We start from the raw sequence: 25,610 nt of genomic DNA on the forward strand, positions 1-25,610 counted from the left end.
TTGCGGGCAGGAAACCCGCTCCGCGCCCAATCTAATAGGCTCCATAGCCTCCGGCGCCCGCCCCTGACGCTTCAGCGGAATGCGCCGCTCCGGGATTGGGCGAGCGGGCTTGTCAATCAAGCGCGGGCCCTGAGTGGTCCCTGAGCTGAGACTACGCGGCCTTCGGACAGAAGGTGAGGAGCGCCGGGCCCCACCGCCCTGTTCTCCCCTACCCTCCTCGGTGGCTGCTTACTTTCCGCCTCTCCCACTGCTACTAAAACCTGTCATTCATTTTAAATCGCTCATTAAGGTCGAACAGCGGTCCCGAGTTCAACCCAGACTACTCTGGTGCCTGCATCTGAAAGGGCGGACCAGCTACAGATCTTAGGGACAGGGAGAGACAAAGAAAATGAAGCCTCGGAGAAAAATGTAAGATGTTTGTTAATGAAAACCACAACCAAAATAAGCTTTGCGAGCAACTTCCGAGTGCCCTGGCGCGTGGGTAGCCTTCATTCCCGGCATCCAGTCCTGTGGAAAGGACTGTTACCTCTGCCCTAGGGGTGAGCATGGCAGTGGCACAGTCACCTGCCAAGGAAGGCATCAATAAATCGGTTCTCCTTCCTAACTTGCCTTACAGCCACTCAACCTGCCTCACTATTTCCCAATCACCTTTGTTGCTTAGTGTGGGTGTGGCACCTAAGAGAAACATTCTAGGTTAGGTCATTTTATGGAAACACGAGTTTTTGCCTCCAGCGTAGCTGCACCCATATACCTAGATTGCAAAGTCTATTAAAAGAAGAACTGTTTCAGTGTTCACCCACGCCCACTTCGTGCCTAGCACATCATCGTCAATAATCGAGGAATTAATACATCTTCCTTTCATCTTTTAAAAATTCATTTTTATTTTGTGTGTGTTCGAGTGTTTGGTGTATTTGTGTTATACTTGTGTATAATTTTGCTGCCCATGGAGGTCAAATGAGGGAATAGGATCTTCTGGAACTGGAGTTACAGATGGTTTTGAACCACCCTGTGGGTGCTGGGAATCAAACTCAGGTCCCTTGGAAGACCAGCGCTGTTAATCACTGAATCTCAGCCCCTTCCTTTAGCTATACTACAGGCCCTACCTGTAAATCCTAAAAAGTTGTTTTCTGCTTTTAACTTAATTGCATGTTAATAAATACATGGGTGGCCTGCCCTAGGTAAAATACAAATTACCTGTAGCCACTTTTTATCCTGAGTTTAGTTGAGAAAAGTCAAACCTAAAACTGGGGAAAGGATACTCTGCCTATTGTTAGTATCAAAAGTAAGTAATGCAAATTATATATTTAAAAACATACATACCGAAGAGAAGGGGGTGATACATGCAGAAGCAGGTGGATCGAGGCCAGCCTGGTCTACAGATTGAGTGTGAGTTCCAGGACAGCCAGGTCTACACAGAGAAACCCTGTCTCAAAAAACAAAAAGATATATATATATATATATACATGTATATATATATATATATATATATATTCATACATACACTACACCTGCAGAGACAGGTTCAAGTTCTGCAAGTTCAAGGCCAGCCTGGTTTATGTAGCAAATCCTAGGACAGTCAAGACTACATAGAGAGATGCTATCTCAGAAGCAAAAAACATACAGGCAGCTGACCCCCATTAACTCCAAAGGAGGATATTTGGGGTAATAAAGAAAGGAAATAAGAACCCTCCATATCTTGAGACCTTTCCCAGTAAGCTATTGACAGCTTATATAGTTAGAATGACCTAGTTTAGTGTCCCTACCATACAGTAATGTTTAGGAGGAAGGAAATCCTACCTATCTGTTATCAAGAAGTTATCACAGACTTGATATTGGAGTGTAAACATTAGTGAGCCCTACTAAATAAACTTAATTTCTGGATTTAGTATGATTATGCTGTTATAGGAAAGAGTCTGCTTTGTATGGAAGGTGCTAAAATAGGCACTGCAGATCTTGAGTCCACACCAGTGTCAGATATTGAGATTTAAACCAACCTGTATTATTTCTGTGCTAACCATATCAACAGTTGTATGTAGGGACAGATGGGCATTAAGCCACAATGAGAGGGGAAATGTGTAGGAAGACTATTTGAGCAAAGAGAAGGTCTTGGGAGAGAGTTACCAAGTCTAAAGACATTAAGCAATTGTAGTATGTTGATGGAGCAGACAGTGGCTAGATTTGAAGCAATGTGTTAGGAAAGCTGAGGACCTTAGAGTTTATCCTACAAGAAATGAGAAAGAATTGTTTCACTAAAGAGCTGTTTTTCAGGACTTTTTCAGTAGATCATTCTGATATTTTCTAGCTCTTGTTTCTACTGAGAAGCAAGTAGCAATTCAAAAAAAAACAAAAAACAAAACAAACAAAAAAAAAAAACCAACTTTCTTTTATGTGTGATGGGTTTTGCTTACATGCAGTTCCCTCAGAGACCAGAAGAGGTCACCAAATTCCAGAACTGAAATACCAGACAGTTGTTAGCTGCGAGTGGGTGCTAGAAACCCAACTCCTCTTCTAAAGACCCGTGACAGGAGCTGAACTATAACCCTGAAGGGACATTGTACAGCATAAAAAAAAAAGGGGGGGGGGATAAGACTGTAGGCATAATGTTTTTATATACTGTGTTAATCAAATGCTGATTTCTCTGCCCTCATATCTTGTTTCAGTCCAGTCACAGCATTGTAGTGCTTATACCAAGAATCTCCTGTCTCAGGTTTGTGTGTAAACAGTTCTTTTTCTGTGCCTTGTCAATAAATGCTGGTCACCCAATGGCTGGGCAGAATAGACAATCCCACCCACCAGCCAGAGGAAGGAGAGAGGGAGATTCAGATCAGCAGCAGGATGGAGGAAGTGGAGCCAGGAAGAAAGGGTCTGAAGAGCTGGGTCATTATCACGGGATGGGGCTGGGAGGTAGCCATATTAGCACAGAAGTTTAGGATAGATCACTTAACTATGGGTAATAAGGCGTAGTTTTAAATAAATCTTGATTTCTCTATGAAGTTACTGAGGACTAGCATAACATAAATAAATACAGTCACCAGATTGATTCACAGTCACATTTATATTAAAGAAATTTCATTCACATTAAGCCATACAGCAAGGGGGAGCAGGGTAGGCCATACCATTGTCCAATCATACTTTGACATAGGGATTGAACAAGGGAGTGCCCATCAATCAGGACTGGAGTTGGTCTCTGGGCCTGGGAACATGAACTTGTTTGACCCTGCCAACAAGATGGAGAAGTTGTCCTTGAGATGTCTGGACTCAGGCAACTGTTTCCTTACAACAGAAGCTGTTCAGCTATTGGGAATCCCCATTTCCCCTAGGACCTGGGACCTGGAATCTAGTTTCTCCCAGTAGTTGAATTGAGTCTGAAAATGAAATGGTTATACTTAGAATGAGTTTCTTTTGCTTGTTCCCAACAATGTCTATGCACACCCTCAGCAGGTTACACCCAAGACTCCACATATGCTGCCCAGGATCTTACTAAATTTCCCAAGCTGGCCTCAAATTTAGGAGCATCCTGCCTCAGCTTTCTAAGACACTAAGATTACAGGCTTATAGCTCTATGTCTGGCTCAGTTTGCATAATGCCTGTTGATAACTAATGTCTAGTAATCCCTGAAAATCTAAGTATCAACATTTCCCAACGCTGGCTACCTGGTTAATGGATTTGGATCTGTCTGGAGATGATTAAGAAACATTTTATTCAGAAAAACAGAAATCACAGAAATCTCCACAATGGAGGAGATTTAGGATAATGTGTTAATGGGCTGAAAGAACTGACGCCAGGTTTGGTGGCTCACGCCCGTCATCCCATTATTGGGGAGGCAGACACAGGAAGGATCACCCCAGGTTCAAAGCCAGCATGGGTATATAGTGAGACCCTGTCTCAAGAGGATCACAAAATAAATAATAAAATAAAATAAAATGCAAGGAGGGGCCAGAGATGACATTGAGGTAACCCGAAGGAAGTTGCTCTGTGGATCAGCTACCACCCCTAGGGCTAGTGAAAAGGGAGATCAAGTTTGGACTATAGCACTTGAGCAGTAAGGCATGACCCAGCCGGGATATAGCTCGGACCTCCAGGAGGAAGCTCTCAGGTTGGCTCTTCTACTGCTCAGGGAATGATATGCAGGTGGAATAATGCCAAAAGTAACATAAGGGTAAAAATCAAGTCCTGCTGATCGCTGGAGTCAAACAGCAAATGATAAGGCAAATGGAAAGAGGGAAGTCCCTCTCCTGCCATCGAATCTCTCTATTGACTTGTTTGCTTTGTCAAGTATGTGTGTGTATGTATGTATGTATGTATGTGTGTGTGTATGTATGTGTGTGTATGTATGTATGTGTATGTATGCATGTGTGTGTGTGTGTTTGTTTATTTGCAGTACTGGGGGCTAAACAAGGTCCTCAGTTTTTGCCTTCTAATCTCCCTCTGTTGACTTATTTGCTTTTATTTATTCGTTTATTCATTAATTCGCAGTGCTGGGAGTTGAACCTAAAGCAACTTGCTACATAGTATGTAAGTGCTCTGCTGTTGAGCTATATCCCCAGTAGACTTTCTCCTTTTTGAAAACCAGTCTGAGTAAGTTGCCAAAGCTAGCCCTGAACTTTGTCATCCACCTGCCACAGCTTCCCAAGTAGCTAGAATTACAGTCCTATGCCATCGGGCGCAGCCCCTCTGTAATGTCCTTTGTAGGCAGAACCCTGTGAGAGATACTGGTAGCATCAGAAAAGTGAAACATGTGGGGCTGAGCCTTAGCATCACACACGAAAGTATAGAAGGAAGCTAAGGCAGCGCCTTAACAATCAGTATCACGTCAACAGAGGCGTGAGCAGAATGAAGAGCGGCCCAGATTAGACTCACATTGATGCTGCCTGGTAGGGTTTTACAAGCCTAGAGGTCCCTTTGAAGACATCCTCAGGATACCATATCAGTTCTCTGCTGTATCGTGATTACTGCTAGTATTAAATTTTTTTAATTATAAGTTTTCTTTATTCTTGAGAATTTCATACATGTATACAATAAAATATCATCATATCTGTCCCCATTTCCCTCCTCTAACTCCCCATGTGCCCCTCAACATGCCCTACTCCCAACATAATGACTTTTTTGGTTTTGATTTTTGTTTTACTTTTGTTTGCAGCAGGGTTTCTCTGTGTAGCCCTGCCTCTCCTAGAAATGACTTTTTCAAAAAAGTAACCCATTAAGTCCAATTACTGTTGTCCACAGTAGAGGGAAGGGAACCTGGAACACAGAAACACAGAAACACACCAGTAGGAACATCCTCAACCACCGCCCCTTTCCTCTCTGTGCTGGAATCATGCCGAGCTGCGCCCTGTGCAGACCCTGCACCTTGCCGAACTTCGCCCTGTGCGGACCCCGCTCTGTAACCGCAGCTGCTTTGAGTTCATCAGTCAATAGACACGTGTCTATTTTTTTAGGCTTTTTTTTTAAAGTAGTATGTCTGATTTACTTAAAAACTTACCTTAGAATTATAAACAGGATCAGCAATGAAAAAGATTTGCATTAAAAAGATAAAGAGACTTGTCCAAGTATTAGCTCTCACATCATCAGGATTATCACGATCAGGATTATCGATTATAGACAGCTGGTGAGAAGCAACTGTACCCTCCACTCATTCTCTATTCAGTGCCGAAGCCTACTGTGGGAAGACATTCTCCCATTCTCGAGCCTAGGCTCCCTGTTACTGAAATCCAACTCTTCTTTGCTCCCCTTCTCATTCCTTTTAGAACCTCTTAGATTTTTAGTGGAAAACTGGATTTTAGCTAAGTGTTCAACATTTTATCCTTTAGTATGATTTTCATGAATGAATATTTTTGAATATTGAAGGATGTTTGTTGCACAGTTGTAGAGTATTAAGAATAAACACTTTTACCAGCCATAGGGGCGCAGACCTTTAATGCCAGCACTTGGGAGACAGAGGCAGGCAGATCTCTGTGAGTTGGAAACCAGTCTTGTTCTACATAGCTCCAGCACAGCCAGGACTACATAAAGAAACCTGGTCTCAAAAAGAAAACAAAAACATTTTTCAAGTTTTAGAAGTTTATGACCACAGAAAATTCAGTCTGAGCTCTGAGTCTTGTGTCTTTAGTGATGGAGAATAATACTCTTTGTCACAATTACCTTTTATTAATTATTGTAAAGACACAAAGTTCATGACATATTTCATCTATTTAATATTCTTTAATATATTAGACTGGTATATTTTTCTGCATCCGCATAATTATTTATACTATATAGCACTATATCAATAATATAACACAAAAGACATCTACAGGTAAATATTAAAATGGCAGTGTGCATGTTAATGACTAGACATTAACAAGATGATAATAACCAGGTATTCACTTAATGGGAGAGTCCAGTATTTCCTGATAATCTTCCCTCCTTACATTCCTCCAGTAAAGTTTATAGCCAGCAAGAACAAATACACTAATCATAATGATCACCCCTCCAAAAACATCATAAACACTAGGAAATATGTGTAACACTAGAAGCTGTAAGACCATCGCTACCACAATCTCCAGATGTTGTACTGTGCTAACCAAAGCTGGGTGGAATTTGTCCAAAGCGTAATAAACACCTAAGAACGCTGCAGTAGAACAGACGCATATAGCAATGAGATAGCTCCATGTTGCTCCGTCTAAAGGAATGATGGGCTCTTGAAGGACAAACATAGTAGATAATCCCCAGATTGTTCCAGTCCAACCGAAGGTAAACAGTGCGGTCCACATGCTGATCTTCTCCCTGATGGATCTGTATACTATCATAGAAAGCGCGGTGGTCAACCCGGCCATCACAGTCATTGTATACCCGAAGGCTTCCTTCCAGGCGTTTAACAGAGAATTGTCCTCATCAGCAATGTTGGGGATCATGACAAGACAAACACCTAAGATGCTGCAAACCACTGTAGCCATGTCAACATACGCCATTTTCTCATCTACAAGTAGAAAGGCTAAAATGGCACTGAAAACGGTGGTGGTGGCTCTCCACATCGTGGTCCCGTTGCTCGGAGGAACTATTGAAAAGGAGGTATAAGCACAGGTGATGGAAATCACATTGCATACTCCATAAAAGAAAAGTCGTAATCTGTATCCGCTGGGCCCAAAGGGAGCTTCCTGGTAATAACACACAACTATCACGGACAAGACCTGTAAGACAGACCGGATAAAAATCAGTTCTAAGGATGGAACTTTAGAACGGTCGGAAACGAGCCTCGTGATGAGAGCCACACAGCCGTGCGCCAAAGCAGACCCAAACAGCACTAGCCACATTTTTCGGGACTGAAAAATGTTTTTTTCTGCAAAGCTCTGGAACTGTCCCATGCCACTGGCTCTTGGGTCTTCTGATGACTGAGGCTGAGTGTCCATGGTTCCAAACAGAGATCTTCCTTTTCTTCTCATCTCACTCAGCAGACTTCTCTTTGGGTTTTCCTCCATAAACCTACCATAGTCTTCGTTGATTTCTTCATACCCATCATCCCCAGGTTGGGGATAATGAGAGGTATATTTCACCATGACTGTGTTGGGATGTATTTTCACCCGTTTTTTAATTGGATATTTTTTGGATGGAGAAGTATCCATCTCTTCAGATAACAAATCCTATTTAAAGAAAAGAAGAAAAGAAAAACATGTTCATTCCATTGAAAACTGCATTGCTATTTTACAAGTATATACTAATTCAATGATGAATGGTAGAGATTATAACAAGAGTCTAGAAAATATAATAGGAAAAGATGATATGGCATGTTCATTATCATATACATGAAGAGCAACTGGATTTTCCACCCCTTATCACATCTGTTATAAACCTGTCACAGTCTCATTCTGTTTGTTTTACCCCAGTTAGCTCTTTTGCTTGCTTAGTTGGTTGGTTAACTGGGTTTTTTGAAATAGGGTCTCATGTAGCCCACAATATCCTTGAATTCCTGGTCCTTCTGCCTCCATCTCCCAACTGCAAGGACTAGAGGCACATACCATAATATAACCCATCTCAAAAGAAAAACAAAAAATAAATAAAAAGCAACTTCAGTCACACCTGGCCTGTTTACTTGATTATGTTCCAAATTGCAAGTACATAAACCTGAAGTATTTTAAAGGTTTTTAAATTGTGTATGTGGTATGTGTGTGTGTGTGTGTGTGTGTGTGTGTGTGTGTGTGTGTGTGTGTGTGAGAGAGAGAGAGAGAGAGAGAGAGAGAGAGAGAGAGAGCACAGATATCCTCACAAACCTGGGTCCTCCGAAAGAGCAGGAAGTGCTAACCACTGAGCCATCTCATCAGTCCCCCAAAGTATTTTACATAATAATCAAATCTAAGCCAGGTGTAGTGGCACATACCTATAATCCCAGCACTTGGTATTGTGATAGACTGCTGATTAGGAAAAATATTAATCTTCCTCCAAAATAAGGATTAGAGAAATACTGATCATAAATAATTTGCCACAGCACTATGTATAGTAAACTCTCGAATATTAGCAGTAAGTAAATTTGGCTATTTTCACTTAGGGTACACTGGGTTTACAGTGCTATTCTTTCTCACTCAGTCTGCCTTTCTTTGAACAATTCTTTTTCCTTCTCAGTGACTTTTTTCTTCTACCCTAAAAGACAGTCTGGCAGTATACCTTACCAGATATGTGGAACCCACTGGAATTCTCACCCTAAAAGGGAAGAGACAATGGAGAAAAGAGGAAATTTTTTTTCACTCATGATACCCAAAATCCTTGCCCAAGCTCACTAATTCCAGGATCTTACACCATGACCCCAGTCAAGCCCGGTTCTGTTGTTTTGACACCATCTGTAGCCAGCTGTTCTGCTTCCGCCCTTTCTTCTGAAGGTCTCTTCAGCTGGAAGAAGCCGTGGGAAATACCACCCAGGCCTCAGAGCCTCCAGGTTCCTAACTCACCCCTTCCTTGCAGGCCCTCCAGCATACCTGTCTCAAGAAATCCCAGGATCCTTTGCTTCCCATTCCCAGCCATTTTCAATTTAAAGTCATGGCTTTAGCTTCAGTATCCTCAAACTCTGGAACAATCCCCAAGAAGGAATTTTCTTCCCTGCTCCCTCACTTCAGTTGGTGACCTCACGGTCCTTCCAGATTCCCAAGCTACAAACCAGGAGATACTCTGAAATCTCTTTGCTGTCATCATACTCTAAACTTGCCGTCCCTCATACTGCTTTTGTCTTTGAGATATTTCTCAAGGGTTTTCTCTTTTCTCTAATTCCATGTTTGTGGCATTAGTCTAGATGAAGCTAGTGTGGGTTCCAAACTAGAACGTTACCCTGGCCTCCTGTCCGCCCTGCTTGAGTCCCAGCCGGCCCCCAGATCCCATCTGTGTCATCCTGTTGTCACATTAACTTGTCTTTGAAAGATTCAGAACAAAACTTTCCTTCACTCAAGAACCTAGAGCTCTCTACAGACCTCATTCCTACACTTTCACAGTATACCCCTGTATCCAGCACTTAGGGGACAGGGAGACCAGGAAGTTAAGGCCACCCTCAGCTACATAGTGAGTGGATTTGAAGCTAGCCATGGCCACATGAGATGCTGTCTCAAAAACAAGAAAGGAAAGTTAAACCCAACCTCTCTGCCAGGCACTTGGTACCTTGCTCCTTGGTCTGTCCTTACCCCTTGGCATCCACGCTTTGCTGCAGGAATCTGTGTGGAGTGTGCCCTCCCCCGCCCCCAACCTCGTACCGCGTGTGTAAAAAATCATTTCCCAAATTTTTATTCCACCAGTTCCTCCTCTGCTCCAACTGTCTAAATTCTGATCATCTGTTAGGGCCTAATTCAGATTCTGTCTTGAAGAACAAGCCTCTGTCTTCTCCAGACATCCCTTTATCTAAATAATTACGGCACTTCTAATCTAATTTGTATAACGTAATCACGTGCTTCCTGCTTGGCTCAGCTCTAGGGTTTTATGTTCCTAGTCACTGTACCCAATTTAACTATGTCAATTCTCTTCCTTGATGACCAGTAATTATCTTAATGAAATTTTACATTCCATAACTTCACATTTGCTGCTATTGTTAAAATGTTACCTCGTATCCATTCAGAGTTTTCCCAGTCCTGCTACAGGCCACATCTACAGCCCTAGGGCATAGTTAGAGAGCATGTGTAGCTTGCTATTTATGCCTCCTATTTCCTCCTTTTGGAGACCATAAGAAGAGTTTACAGGGCTATCAGGATGGCTGCGTAGTCAAGGATGCACTCCAAAAAAAGGCCAATGTCCAATCCCTGGAACTCATATGGTAGAAAGAACTGACTCTTGCAAATTCTCCTCTGACTTCCACACACATGCCATGGCACATGTATGCCAAAACCCACACATATATAATATTTAAAATTGTAAAGAAAAGTTAACCTTTTAATATATAATTTATTTTTATTTTATATTCACTCCTTTTTTGCTGGCATTTATGTCACTGTGTGGATGTCAAAAGTCCTAGAACTGGAGTTACAGACCGTTGTGACCTGCCAAGTGGGTACTAGGAATTGAACCTGGGTCCTCTGAAAGAGCAGCCAGTGCTCATAACTGCAGAGTCATCTCTCCAGCCCCAGAAGGGTTTATCTTAATTGCTTTAGTCCCCATCTGTTGGGCTGTAGCTTCTCTAGTGGCAAAAAAAAAAAAAAAAGGAAAGAACATGAGAGGGACACATGCCATGCACAGACTCTTGTGTAATGGCCTACTGATGTCTAATCTAGGCCAAGCTGCACTACAGGCCTTACTTATTTAGTCAAACACAAATCTAAATGCTGTCACTAATGGACTTTGTAGATGTGATTAAAAACCCCTAACTGAGGTGTAATCCCAGCACTGGGGCAATGGAGACAGAAACATAAGGAGTTCAGGGCCAGCCTCAGATACGATACACAGGGTGTTCAAGGCCACCCCAAGCTACATGAGACTTTGCCTCAAAAAAAGAGAAAAAGAAAGAGAGAGAGAGAGAGAGAGAGAGAGAGAGAGAGAGAGAGAGAGAGAAAAGGAAGAAACAAAAGAAAGGAAAAGAGAAAATATTCATGATCAGTTGAATTTAACTTAATTAAGAGACCACATGACTTTTTGGAGCAGGGCTAACCTAGTAAGGTGAATGTCTAAGGAGTGCTTAGTGGTTTTATGATGTCAGAGATCCAAATATTTGATGCCGTCAAAGCTCCAACCTGCCCGCAGACACTACTTTTCTTTACTGTTCTTAGACAACAAAACTTTATAGTCTGTGTTTATGAGTTTCCAACTTGCTTTTAATCTCTCCTCCCTGACTACCTCTCTATAGACTTCACACTTGCTCTACAGTACCATAAGCCAGTTCCTTATGAACAGTCCCTAGGTGGTCCTGAATTTCACATTCCTATACTTGGAATTGTTTCTGTAAGTGTCTTTCTTTGTTACATATCCTTAGGTTGCAGGCATGCAAATGCAGGTTTTCTCAGGTCAGTTCCAAAGGACCTCACACTCAGGTCTCTGCTGTGGGAGACTTTAGTACTGTGGGGCTAACAATTCTCCCAGTGCCTAGCTGTCTTGGACAAAAACCAACTGTATTCACTTGGCCCCAAGAGACTCATTCTTCCTTGTCTTTCTAAACAGCGACTGAACCCATCGTGGCTCACTCTTTTCTTTCCAACTACACTCTCTGTACTCAGAAAGAAACAAGGGGCAAATTAAAGTGTTCCATCTAGGCGTGTTTCCAACTGGGGAATGAGAAGGCATACCTAAATTGAGATGCTATTGTTTTTTAAAGGCTCTGAGCCCCTGTTGCTCATAGATGTTCATCAGTTGTAGACCATCCCAAACCGCTAAGGCAAGAAAAGAAAGGGGAAAAAATTTACAATAAGGAAATGGTAGTGACCCCAGAGTGAGTAGCAGGGGATGATACCTGGGCTCACTGGAAGGCCGGAGACAAGGGTTTCTAATGCTAAGGCAGCAAGACATGCTGACTTGTGCCTTTTCCCCATTTGCCACCAGGCCTGGCAATACCAGGTTTTTGAAAAGGGAGCTTTAAAAAAGATTTTTCACAAAAGTTTTGTGTGTGAGTGTGTGTATGTGTGTGTGTGTGTGTGTATGACTATATGTGTCAGTTTTCAAACAGTGAGTAGATTTGGCTTGTGTGAAGGTGATGATGCCTGGTTTAAAACAGAGCAATTATGTTGTGACACTTTAAAAGTCATCCTGGCACACTAATGAATGTGTTGGCTGGCAGCTAAGAACACGCTAAAATGCAAGAGTTTCACCATTTATGTTATTTCCCTTTGTTTCCCTTGACTTCAGAGGTCGATCCCAGGGTCTCACACATGTCAAGCTACAGCCCCAGCACCAAGTCTCACAACATATACTCAGCACACCCCTTCCAGCAAAGAGCCCTTCAATCTCTGAAAAGCAGTTTTATCAATTTACATAAAATATGCTAGTCTCAGATGACACATACTTATCATCTGACACTTATTTTCTTTCTGCCTGAAAGAAAAAAAAATTTAAGCAAAGTCAATTTGCACTGAAATCAGCACCTTTAAATTCAGCTTGCTGGTGGCTCTATTAAGGATAATAGAGCATGGCTAGGGAAAAATGGCAAGAATAAAATTATCTTCTTTTTTCTTTTGATGGAGAGGCTGAGGGGGACAGGATCTCACTGTGTAGCTCTGGCTGTCCTGGAACGTACTATGTAGACCGGTCTGACCTCAGACTCATAGAGATCTGCCTGCTTCTGCTTCCTGAGTGCTGGGACTAAAGGTGTGTAGCACTAGGCCCAGCTAAAATCACCTTTTGTATTTTATATTTGATAGGTATATCCATGGTTAAATCATTGACTTATTGTATTGATTACATGCTAAATAAGTGTAAAACAAATTCTTGTGTTGTTGATGTACTTTGGCTGCTTATCATTTACCTAAGTCTTATGAAAGAATATCAAACATCCCAGTGAGCTCAAAGATGTCCTCCAATCATCCTAGATATGTAAGAATCTCTGAACAAAAGGAAGAAGGAGGAGAAGGAGGAAAAGGAAGAGGAGAAAGAAGAGGAGGAGGGAGAGGAGGAGGAGGAGGAGGACATACCCCAGGAGCAGTAGTGTGTTCTCAGAGCCCTGAAACACTGCATGCACCACCTGTTCCCATCTGCTCTGTTCTTCCTGCTGTTTATCTGTGTGAGCACCAAGCCAGAATCCTCAAACTCCACTCTAGGCCAAAGTCCAGAAATGCCACAGTGCATTAGTCCCAACATTTTACAGATTTGATTTGTTTTAATCATAGCTGATTCTTCACATAACAGAATGATGTTATAATTTTAAAAAGTCACAATTCAGTCATCTCTTTCCATATACTGTTTTTCAGTAAAATCCCAAAGACCATTAAGAAATGGTCATTAGATGCCCTCTTATTTCAGACCACACTGTAAATCATATTTTTAATTAAATTTCACAATACCTGGTAGGTAACATAATATACATAGACATATCAAAATCACAGTACACCAATCACCATACTCTATTAATGTATGTAGAACACATACCCACTGCAAAGGTGAAAAGACTTCATCAAGTCCCCATCATTGCCAGGGACTCTGTGCATTAATGACAAGCATTGTGTAGTCCATGCCATCATAAGTTAGTTAGCAACATGGATCAGGATTTTATATGTGAGAGTTCTCCCAGCCATGCCAATCCCAGTAATAGAACCTAAGGAGGTCATCCGTAGGCATATAAAATGCACACATGAGAGTAGTCACCTTGCTTCTCTTTAATTGATAAAAAATTAGAAATAAACTAATTACCCATTAGTGGAGAGGAGCTAAAGAAAAATACTAAATGATAATACCTATGTATATATATGGATATAAAAAATAATTATGTCATATTATTGAACCAAAAGAAATTTATAAAAGAGTGCTCATGGAATGGGGTTGTAGTTCATTTGGAAAAGTGCCCAACATGCATGAAGTCCTGGGTTTGATGCTCAGCATCACATAAACCAGACATGGCCACGCCACCCTGTAACCCCAGCCCTCTGAAGGCAAACGCGCGAATATAGGGAGTTCAGTGACATCCTTGGCTACAAAGAAAGTCTGAAGCCAATATGAGATGCACAAGATTTTGTTTTTCACTAAAACACACACACACACACACACACCCTAAAGAATATTCATGATCGGGTTCTATTTATATAAAATAATTCATATGTATGTGCATACATGCATATGTACTTATGGGCTTTTTTATTTTTCTATATATGTATCTATTTAAAATCTGAAAAAGTTTAACCTACTTTCTTAAGAAGAAAAACATATATCATTACTGTATTTTAGTCTGACAAGTCAGCTGAGGAGCCAGCATAGTTCTTGTATATCTGTGCCATCTGTGGAAGGAAAGCTGTGGGTAAACAGACCACTTTACAGGGGAAATATGAATGGGTGTTGTCTAGAGCTCAAACCAAAACAGAGGCAAATGACTGCAAACTGTGGGCGATGCCTTTGTTATTGCTTTAGAAAGAATCGCGCGCGCGCGTGTGTGTGTGTGTGTGTGTGTGTGTGTGTGTGTGCCTGTGCACGCGCTTGCATGCGTGCATTATGGTATTTTCATGACAGGCTAAAAATATATGTAGATTCCAAATGGCAGCACAGAATCTAACATCATTACCATTGGCTTTTCTTACATAAGTTACCGCCCCATAAATCTGCATGTTAATGTGGGAAAATCTGACCTGAACAGATGGACCGCATGCTGTTCTCTAAGGCATGCACAGATTTCCGATGCTCTGGCCCAGGGACTGGAGTCAGCACTAAAGCAGACGATAATGTCATCCACGTCCTCAGACTGCAATTTCAGAAGCTGCTCACAGGAGCGCTGTCTCCCTCTTCAGAAGCAGAGTGATATTTCTATGCTTTAGTGCAATGTGTTTCTGACACATCGGAGGAGGGGTGGGGAGGTGGCTCAGTAGGCAAAGGTGCTTGCTACCAACCTGACTCTCACAAGTGTGTTACGACACACACTAAATAAATGCCATGAAAAGGTCTTCAGAGCAAAACACACACAAGGGTATCTGTGGTCCTGGGGATGTTGGGTGAATGGTCCTTGAAGCTTAACCGTGTTTGGAGAATCCTCCATCCATGGCCCTCAATTGGCTGCCCTTCCCTTGATCCCCCATGTTTCTTATGGAGGTCAAGTCCCTGGGGCTGACTCACTGTCCAGATCTTTATTTCTGCCTCCTTAGCTCTCCATCACTCATCACCCAAGAGCCTACTTTTATCTGAGTGTCTTCATTGATACCATTTATAAGTAGACGTCCTTGGGCTTGAAGATCCAGTAAAGGGTTCTCACAAGTAATTAGCACCTTTGAGATTTTAATTTCTTGGTCCACAGCTCTCTTATTTATTTACTGTTGTGAAGAGGCTGGCAGAACCAGCAGGATGGAGTCTTGGGAAGATTTGGGTCAAGGAAGTGGCTGATGGGGTCGGGACAATGGTTACATCAAAGGAGAAAGAGCAAATAAATAGAGTGAGGATACCAGGAGCCGGATTCCCATCATAAGAAAACATATGAGATAATGGGGGCTGGAAACTCACTTGGAGGAGCTTCTCTCTCACGACCTGTTCCTTCCCTGGGCTCTGGAACACTTGTTTCTTGGGATGTTATAGCAGTCCTGGACAAACTATCACTGTGGGCTGTGTGCACATGTAAACATAGCCCCTGATAAACTCTCACCAGGCCAAGAACAAGGATGCTGACTATCTTTTTTTTTTTTTTTCTTGATATCTTGAAGGTCTTACCTCAGAACTAGACTCAACAAATGCTGGTAAATCAGGAACTCTCTGGCCTAGCTGGCCTCACATTTAACTGTTGGCTTTGAATCCTCAATCAAACCAGCTGATGCATGCCTTTGTCTCCAGTCTAACTCTCCCATAACTCCTGACTCTGGAGTAATAGGAGAATTTGGCTTCATAGCCTCCCTCACACTCACTCTCCCTTCAAACCGCCACTCCTGTTTAAAACAGTGGCTCATCCAGCAACAGACAGAAGACAAAGGTAAAGCAAATGTCATCGGAAAAATGGGTCACAGAGTTTGTTCCTTTTATCAGGCTCTTAACGAGTCCAGTAAAGATAGTGTGATGTCTTAAATAAAAAACAACTCACTCCCAAGTCACTGATTATATGCAGTCAGGAAGTGACTAAACACACTCCAGTAAAATGTTAGCATGAGGACTGAGTTCATATGCAATCATAAGAGAAATAGTGTTTATGTGCACATAAAGTGTTATACTGCATTGGTTCTGTACAGCAACAATTATGTGAACCTAGAGTAAACCGTGCACCAATATAATTTTATATACAAGCCATTATTTTTAATTATGTGTGTACATTAACATTTATAGAGCAAACTAAAATTTTAATCAAGAGTCAGAAAAAAGTTCCATGATCTCAACTGGTCTCTGACATTTCCCTGCCAAGTTAAGGGTATTTCCTGGGTACAAACCTGAGGGGAAAGGAGTGAGAACTGGCAAAGAGGAAACAGCAATGGCCCTGCTGGCACTGCGAGGTGTCAGTGTGTAAGAACAGCACCATGGCACAAGGTGGCTCAGCACGGAACCCAAGCAAGGCTTTTACGAGCAGCACAGCTCTAACATGCTGGGGAAAGCCCAGTTAGAAGAGGCTTCTGCTCTTCTTCCCTCTTGCCTTACCGCAGACCCCATGCCACCAGAAGGTTATATTTCTGTTCAGACCATCGGGAAGCAAAACTTCCTGGAGCACATAACTGAGGAGTGGCTGATCCTCATTGTGAGAACCATAGACCATAAGATTGCTTGGTACATTGGTGTTGGCAGAGATCCGCCAGGTCTCAAGTGTGGATAGCAACACTGTCTATCCAAGCTGAAAAGCATCAAGAAACTTAGCCATCTTTGTGAATTAAAATATTTTGAAAATAAACTTTATAAGCTTCAATTAAAATTGTGTTTGATCACAGGATGTATTTATGCCTTTCTATATATTCTCTTGACTTTATTAAGCCTACTTCTTTGAAGAGATACAAAATCATGTGTAGGGCTTTTTTTTTTTTTAATAATTTATGGTTTGTGTGCTGTGAGCACAGCTCAGTAGTAGAGTATTTGCCTAGTTTGTGTCACATCCTGTGTCTCATCCGTGACAGGACAATTTTTTTAGTTATGATTTGTAAATGTACTAACCTTCCTGTTAGACTATCTTTCTTCCTACAAAGTCATATGTAAGAATGTCCATATGTGACGTCAGAGGATAACTAGGCCATGAGAGCAGAGCTCTTGCCACGCCCTTGCATGGGGCCACACCATGGGGACACACAAAAGACTATCATCTATGAACAGAAAGCAGACCTTACCAGATACCTAATTTTCTAGTGTCTTAATGTTGATCTTCTCAGCCTTCAAAATGATGAGAAACAAATTTCTATTGTTGATTAAAAGCCATCCATTTTATTATGGCAGCCTGAAGGAACTATCATTGTCCAAATACTATCTTTAAAAAAAAAGATTTTAGGAGCTGGAGAGATGATTCAGTGGTTAAGAGCACTGACTGCTTTTCCAGAGCACCTGTGTTTGATTAGCAGCACCCATGGCAGCTCAGAACTGTCTGTAACAACAAATTCCAGGGGATCTGGCACTTTCACAGACATACATGCAGCCAAAACACCAAAGCACAGAAAACAAAGATTGTGGGATGTGTGTGTGTGTGTCTGTCTGTCTGTCTGTCTGTCTGTCTGCCTGTATGTCTATGTATGCCACATGTCTGCAGGTGTGCACAGATGTCAGACAGCAGCATCAGGTGCCTAGAGCTGGAGTTACAGGTGATTATGACGCAGATGCTAGCAACCAAACTCAGGTCCTCTGGAAGAACAGTAAATGACATTAATCACTGAGCAATCTTTACAGACCCCAGAGACTATTTTTAATATTTTCTTAAAGATTTATTTGTCTATTTTTATACAAATACATCATAGCCCTCCACAGACACACCAGAAGAGGACATTGTATCCTATTATAGATGGTTGTGAGCCACCATGGAGTTGCTGGGAATTGGACTCAGGACCTCTGGAAGAGCAGTCAGTGCTCTTAACCACTGAGCCATCTCTTCAGCCCCTAATATTATTTTTATGTTATTTGAAATAGGAGTTATTAACTCCTATTCTCTCAGCTGTATTAAAAAAAAATCAGAGTGACCGTTGGCCTATGTTCAGAGTTGGCCCCTCTGCTTGATTCTACTTACTCCAGACAAGCTAGCTACCTGAAAGGCACACCAGCACAGATAGATAAACCCTTTTAGAGCATGCTCAGAAACAGAAGTGGTGACTAGAGAAATACAATGTGATTACTATAACAAGGTATCCATAAAAGAAAAACAAGAATAGCCAGTACATACCTAGAATGATATACAATCCTGTTAAAGATACAGAAACACAAGTGAACAGGTTGATGTCCAGGTTGCCATTTAGATGAGAAAGATGCAAATGCTCCCTGCAGTGCAGTGCCACACCACCACCTGAAGCATTAACTTTGTTTAGGAATTTACCACAAGGAAACACCACTGTTACATAGTTATACTAAACTGCCAGTAATCTAAATGTGCATACGATGTTGACTGACTGAAACCTTAAAATCATGTTCTGATGAAAAAACATTTTCTTTTGAAAAATAGGAGAATCGGAGTACATGGCTACAATCTCAGCACCTGAGGCTGAGGCAGGGAAAGAGAGACAGCAAGGCCAGCCTGACTATGGAGTAAGACCTTGCTTCAAAAATCAACCAACCAACAGAACAGAAAAAAAAAAATAGACCTCATAACCCTACTTATGATGCATTAAGTTCATTGTATATAATGTTATATTTCTAAAGTTAAAATGTATCTTAAAGTTGATACATCTCACAGTCATTGTTATGAATGTGATAATCTGAAAATATTTACTTCAAACTAACATCTGTGCTGGTTCCTACTGACCTGGACTGACTAGAAGGATTTATTTTATAATCTGATCTTTTTATTTCTTATAATCAGCGTTGTTTTTAAATATATCCTCTGAAAACAATGAAGTTGTTATTCTCAGAGCTGTAGGGTTAGTTCAGCAGGTTAAAGCACTTGCCCACCAAGCCTGATAACCTGAGTTCAGTTTCCTGGACTCCTGTGGTACAGAGAGAGAACCAACCCGGACAAGTTGTCTTTTGGCCTCCATACAGGTGTTGTGACACCCCTCTCCCCAATAAAGAACTAAATATTTTTAAAAATTGTTATTCTCATTAGTCTAGTCCAAAATGATCTTAAACACTGAAAAGAAAATAATACAGAATAATTCAACAATACCCAAATAATCATTCTTTTGTTTTGGAAAATATATTACATTGATCCATAATGTATGGTTGCCAAAAGGCATTTGACCAACCTTATATGTATGCATCCTTATGAATGGGTGGTTCTCCTTTTAGAAACATTCTGACATAAGTTCCCATTTTGGCTAATTAGTGCTCTTAGACACATTTTCTTCTAACTACATTAAAAATACTCTAAAGTATAGCTTTTTTAAAATCGCATGCTAACAGTTTTAAAATACTACAAACTACATTTAAAGTAAAACACTGTAAGTGGATTTCTAAATGTTAAATATATCACATTGGAAGACTCAGATTAAATAGCATAGTGCCTCTCTTAGAAGATGTAGATAAATATGGATTAGAAATCAATAATCATTAATTCCATTCCATTTTCTGTCACTCCAACCCAGGGCCTTGCATGTATTAGAAAACTGACATTATTATTTTTATTATTTAATGTGCAAAATAGTTTACAACTAGTAATGAACTACATTTAAAAAGAAAATAAGAGAATAAATCTGGGGTTTAAAGCATCTTTTTGGTAAATTATAAATGAATCATTTGCAAATTCAAAACTTAAAACAATGTTCCCATGAGAAGATGCTTTTATATATGAAAAGCAATAGAAGCAGATGCATGCTTGTAACCTCAGAACATCAGAGTATCAGGAGGATTATGTTGTATATAGAGAAATGCAGTGCTGATATAAATGCCAAAAAATATAACAAAAGTATTTTAATATGCATGGAGATGTCCCAATCAGTGGAGCAAGCATGAAGACCTGAATTCAGATCCCTGTCACCCACATGAAAGCCCACAGTAGCACAGATCTGAAACCCTAGTACTGAGGGGGAAGAGGGATGACAGGTAGATTCCTGGAGCTCACAGCCACTCCAGCCAATGGTAAGCTCCAAGTTATGTGAGAGACACTGTTTCAAAAACTGAGCTGAACAGTGATGGAGACAAACACCCAGCATCCTCCATCCCCTTACACACCATGCACACCATGATACGCACACATATACACATATGCACACACCCACATGAACATGGACTCACTCTGTGATGGCAGTGTCGACTGTCAACTTAACAAAAAGTACAATTACCTGGGAGATGGGCCTCTGCAGATACCTATTGTTGTCTATGGGATACCTATTGATATCTATGGTTGTCTTGGTTACAGTAATTGAGATCAGAAGGCCCACTACTGTAAAGGCACCGTTCCCTGCTCAGGTCCTGGACTGTGTACGTGGAGAAAGGAAGCTGAACAGATGCCTGAACCCACACCTCTCTGTTCCTGACTATGGATGTGATGGCACCAGCTATGTCAAACCCTCGCAGCTTTGACTTACCCGCCACGGTCAACTGTGATTTGAATTATAAGCTTAAATAAGTTCTTTCTCCCTTAAGTTGATTTCTTAAGATACTACATCCTAGCAACAGTTAAAGAAACTCTCACACACATACACACCATTCAAATAGAAATTATATATATGTGTGTGTGTGTGTATGTATGTGTATATATATATATATATATATATATATATATATATATATATTCTATATGGCATAATACTATAAACAAAGTTAACAAAATTAAAAAGAAAAAAATGTGGCAGCATAGCCTTTAATCCCATGAAGCAGATTTCTGTAGTTCAAGGCCGGCACGGTCTACATAGGAAACTCTAGCTAGGCCAGTCAGAAATACATGTTGAGATTTTGTTTCAAAAGTACAACAAACAGCCGGGAGTGGTGGCGCATGCCTTTGATCCCAGCACTCAGGAGGCAGAGGCAGGCAGATTTCTGAGTTCGAGGCCAGCCTGGTCTACAAAGTGAGTGCCAGGACAACCAGGGCTACACAGAGTAACCCTGTCTCGAAAAACCAAAAAAAAAAAAAAAGTACAACAAACAGAATATGGTACTATACAAAGAGCTTATATGAATCAAAAAGTAAGTGAGCATGCCAATAGAAAAATAAATATATGAGTAAATAAGTCGCAAAGTGAGAAATAAATATTGCTAATGAATAAATGAACAATTTTTTTTTCTCTCTACCCAATTAGAAAAACCCTTTAGCAATTGATAAGACCTGTTTTTGGTGAAAGGATGAGTCTACTGAAATTCAAATTTACCATTTATAGTAGCATATGTTCATCAATTTTTTAGGCACAATTTGTAAATACTGGTTGCCCAATAAATATTCCTTAAATGTGGTGGGTGATTTTGGAAATGTTTAAAAGAGGAAATAAAAAATATTTGAACAAATTAATGTCTCAAATGTATCAAAATTAAAATATCCATAATTTGAACCACAAATTTTACTTCAAGAATTTTGTTATAAGACTATATATACTTGCCAGGCGTGGTGGCGCACTCCTTTAATCCCAGCACTCGGAAGGCAGAGGCAGGCGGATTTCTGAGTTCGAGGCCAGCCTGGTCTACAAAGTGAGTTCCAGGACAGCCTGGGCTATACAGAGAAACTCTGTCTCAAAATAAATGAATGAATGAATGAATGAATGAATGAATGAAAAGACTATATACTTAAGATGGGTGTGGTGAACATATCTTTAATCCCAGCACTAAGGAGGCAGAGGCAGGAGGATATTTGAGCTCAAGGCCATGCTAGTCCACAGTGTGAGTTCCAGCATGGCCAAAGTTACTTAGAGAAACACTATCAGAAAACAAAACAAAACAAAACAAAGAAGATTGTAATTAAACAAGTGTGTGTTTGTGCAAAGAGGTTATATTCACACCGAGCAATTTAAGTGTCCATCAGTACATGAATAGCTTTTTAAAATGGAGCATCTATAAATACAAAGAAACAACATTCAGCCTTTAAGGAGAAAGCAATTCTGTCCTATGAAAAATACAAACAAGATACTATGCTGAGTAAAGAAACCAACCACAAACACTGTGTGGTTCCACTTATGTGGAGTGCATGAGATGGGCAAAGTCATAGACAAGATGGGAACAGATGTTACCCGGGGCTGGGAAGCAGGGAGAAATAGGGAGTTACTAGTCTATATGCATTGACATTTCAGTCACATGAATAAATGCAGGAATTGCTGTCCATTGTGCCTCTAGTCAGTCCTAATGCATTATCATCCATCTGATCTAATGCATTTAAATCTTTGAGAAAGTAGATGTTTACCATATCTCTTTTCCCTTAGAGTTATTTATTTATTTTTATTTTATATGTAAAGATGTTTGCCCGTATAGATGTATGTGCACCTGGTCCATACCAGGTGCCCTCTGAGGACAGAAGAGAGCGTAGATCCCCTGCAATCGAACCTACAGGGAGTTGTAAGCTGCAATCTAGGGACTGAGAATCAAATGTAGGTCCTCAGCAAGAAAGGCAAGCACTCTTCTCTGCCAACATCTCTAGCTCTGCTCTTAAGATACTTAGGCCAGGCATTAGGCCCGCCATGGTAGTGCATGCTTGCAATCTCACCTTCTGGGTGATGAGGGTAAGAGGATCAGGAATTCAAGGTCATCTTTGTCTACATACCAATTTTTAGGCCAACTGGGGAAGTCTAAAAGAATCTGTCTAAAAGAAAAAACATAGAGTGTTTGCTGGGCTTGATAGCACATATCCATAATCCCATGCAATCCCAACACTTTGACGGCTATGGCAGGACAACTTTGCATTCGAGGCCAGTGTGGGAATCAGTGAGACTCTGTCCCAAAACTGTAAACAAACATAAAAGCTGTTCGCAGAACTGTCTTTAACAGGGTTCTCAGCCTTCCTAATGCTGAGACCCTTTACAGTTCCTTGGGTTGGGGTGACCCTAAGCCATAAAGTTATTTCATTGCTATTTCATAACTGTAATTTTGCTACTGGTCATGAATCTTAATGTAAATATCTGATATGCAGTATATCTGATGTGTGACTACCCCAAAGGAGGTGCAGTCCACAGGTTGAGAACCACTAGTCAATTCTAACAAAATGTTGAACATAAGTGTTCAATAATTAAGAGATTATCGAAAACAGAACAGACAGAAGAATGGTCCATCTAAAAGTACATATGTGCTCACACAAAAGAATTTTTGTATTTCTCTATTACCTAAATTTCTTTACATTTCTTTTGTCTTTCAATCGAGTGTTTGTTTGATTGATTGATTGATTGATTGATTGATTGATTGATTGTGGCAGTGAGAAGCCCACATAAGGTCTCTTGAACGCTGAGTGGATGCTCTACCACAGAGCTACACTCCCAGTCCCTCTAATACAGCATTCTCTGGAACTTGGGTGAATACAAGCACCAAGCACTTCAATCTACAGGCACAGTGCCTTTGGAACAGAGGATTATGAAAATTAGTTGTGCTCTAGAGTCCAGAAACTCAAGAGGTGTCAAAAAAAAAATAAATAAAGATAAGTCACAAAAGGTTCTGGGAAATGTGTGGCTTGTGGTACATGATAGCTTTGAAAAGAGATGAGCATTATGTTTGTAGGTATATACTCATGCATATATCCTTCACATGCATGCACATACATTAGGGCCGGTGTGCTTGCTCACAGTGTGTACTTTTAGGAAATCAAGCAAGCTGTGCTTTATCTCTTCTTCCAAGGTGAGCCACATTTCCCTGCAGTGTTTCCCTCAGGAGACCACGCTCAACCCATCTGTGAAGAGTTTCAGTGTCTAGCCGGCTCCGGCCTGTCCGCTTGCTTTGGCCATGAGTTATTTTTTGGCAAAGGTGCAAAATAGGAAAATATGGCTGGCATAGGCCCAGGAAGTCGTAGACCTGGGCACGAGGAGCTTCAGCACCACGGACACAGTCAACTCTGCTCAAAGCCCTTTCCTCAGAAGAGCCGCAGACTTGGCCTTCTTGCCCCCTCACCCTTCCCGCCTGGTGTGAGACTAGGAACTCCTCAATCCTCCCCAGGACGGGAAGTTGCTCCTGCTCCTACCAGAGCCTGGTGACAGCCTGGGTAGTGACGTGGATCTGCGCAGCGCCCCTAGTTGCCCCAGGAAGAGTGACTGTTCTTCCTGCCAGTTCCCGCGACCCGTCTTCCCCCATGAGCTAAACGGTCACACGCTGCGTAAAATTCTAAACCTAGAACCAATTCCGTCAAGAAAATCCGCATTTTGTTCTAAGTGGATAGATGAGATGAAACTGACTTGCCAGAGCCTCCACCTCCACACTCTGGTCCTTCCTCCCTATCGAGTCAAGAGACAGAAAAATCTACAACCCATCTAAACTGGAGTTCAAGACTCAAAAGACACAGGACAGGAAAGTGATGGCAAATCCAAAATCTTTGTCAGACTCCTAAAACCACCCAGTAATTTTCGAAAGTTGCGTTCGCAATCACTCCTATGACGCCACACGCTTGTGTGGGCTCCGGGGCCAAAGGAGGGACAAGCCCTGACCTTCATCATGCGACTGGGGTTGGGCCCACACAAGCAACTGTGTCAGGCCCGGGGATGGTGCTGACTATCAACCCGTTGTTCCTGTTCTCCAGGACAGCAACGGGGAGAAGTGGGCACTGGGTGGCTTTTCGGGCGTCCTGCAGAGACGCGCGCTCCACCGAGGTCTGTCAAGTAGGCGGGGCGCTTGACGGGAGCCTACCTTACCCCAAACGAGGCGCCCTACGGGTCACTTGCCACCGACGTGGGGCTCGGTGCGCTCCCTCTTCCGGACGGGGCCAGACGGCTGAGTCCCGCACCGCCCGCTGCTGCCCACCCGCCACCGGCTCGGTTACCTGCGAGTCGCGGCTAGGCCGGTGCGCCGGGGGCACTAGCGGACTCCCGCGCTCCTGGTCTGGCCTCCCTAGCCAGCTGAGGCCGCCGCGCGCTCGGCGGGGACCACTGCAGCCTGGACTGCCAGGGGCGGCCAGCAAGGAGAGGGGCGCCAGACGGGGGCACTGCGCCTGCGCTCTCCGCTGCCCCAACCCCCACCTGCAGGCGCTGCGGGAGTGGAAGACCGCAGGAGACCACCAGGATGCTTGCTTAGACCTGGGGACTGGCCCTCCCCGAGAGGCGTGAGCGTCCCAGGCAATGGAAGCTGCCAACGCCCTGGGGCGGAGAGTGGGGGCAGGCGGGGTTGGGGGGGCTCTTAGAAGCAATCGACTGCCAGCCAGGGTGACTTGGTCCTCTGGGAAGAGATGAGGAAGCAGTCTCCATTCATTTCTATCTGGTTGTAAGAACTAAAAATTATTTCTTGATGTTTGAAGTGGTGACAGCATCTATAAACCTCGGGACAGAATAATCTTGGGATATCCCTGAGTCCTGACTGTTTTACCCAGGTTTTGCAAGGTGGGAGAAGTCTTGACAATGCAAATG

The 25,610-nt window shown here is 42.0% G+C and overlaps 1 protein-coding gene and 1 long non-coding RNA gene across 6 annotated transcripts; one reads left to right on the forward strand and one right to left on the reverse strand.

Annotated features, from left to right (window-relative positions):
- The first annotated feature begins 56 nt into the window (after positions 1 to 56).
- On the forward strand, positions 57 to 20,760 carry LOC115031919. 2 transcript variants are annotated; one of them, XR_003837555.1, is made up of 3 exons: positions 57 to 173; positions 290 to 408; positions 20,513 to 20,760. It is a non-coding gene; the product is annotated as an uncharacterized LOC115031919 (long non-coding RNA). The 2 variants fall into 2 exon arrangements; XR_003837554.1 differs by lacking the exon at positions 20,513 to 20,760 and adding an exon at positions 18,662 to 18,738.
- Slc35g2 (solute carrier family 35 member G2) lies at positions 6,171 to 25,307 on the reverse strand. Of its 4 annotated transcripts, XM_029481378.1 has the most exons (3): positions 25,031 to 25,307; positions 13,059 to 13,180; positions 6,171 to 7,619 (listed from the first exon to the last, which is right to left on the reverse strand). In XM_029481378.1, exon 3 carries the CDS (start codon positions 7,599 to 7,601, stop codon positions 6,363 to 6,365), a length of 1,239 nt encoding a protein of 412 aa, XP_029337238.1. In that variant the 5' UTR covers positions 7,602 to 7,619; positions 13,059 to 13,180; positions 25,031 to 25,307; the 3' UTR covers positions 6,171 to 6,362. The 4 variants fall into 4 exon arrangements, with proteins under 4 accessions (XP_029337238.1, XP_021028269.1, XP_029337239.1 ...); XM_021172610.2 differs by lacking the exon at positions 13,059 to 13,180; XM_029481379.1 differs by lacking the exons at positions 13,059 to 13,180; positions 25,031 to 25,307 and adding an exon at positions 24,903 to 25,024.
- Between the last annotated feature and the right edge of the window lie 303 nt (positions 25,308 to 25,610).

This window comes from Mus caroli, chromosome 9 (assembly GCF_900094665.2).
Source record: "Mus caroli chromosome 9, CAROLI_EIJ_v1.1, whole genome shotgun sequence".
Classification (NCBI taxonomy): Eukaryota; Metazoa; Chordata; class Mammalia; order Rodentia; family Muridae; genus Mus; species Mus caroli.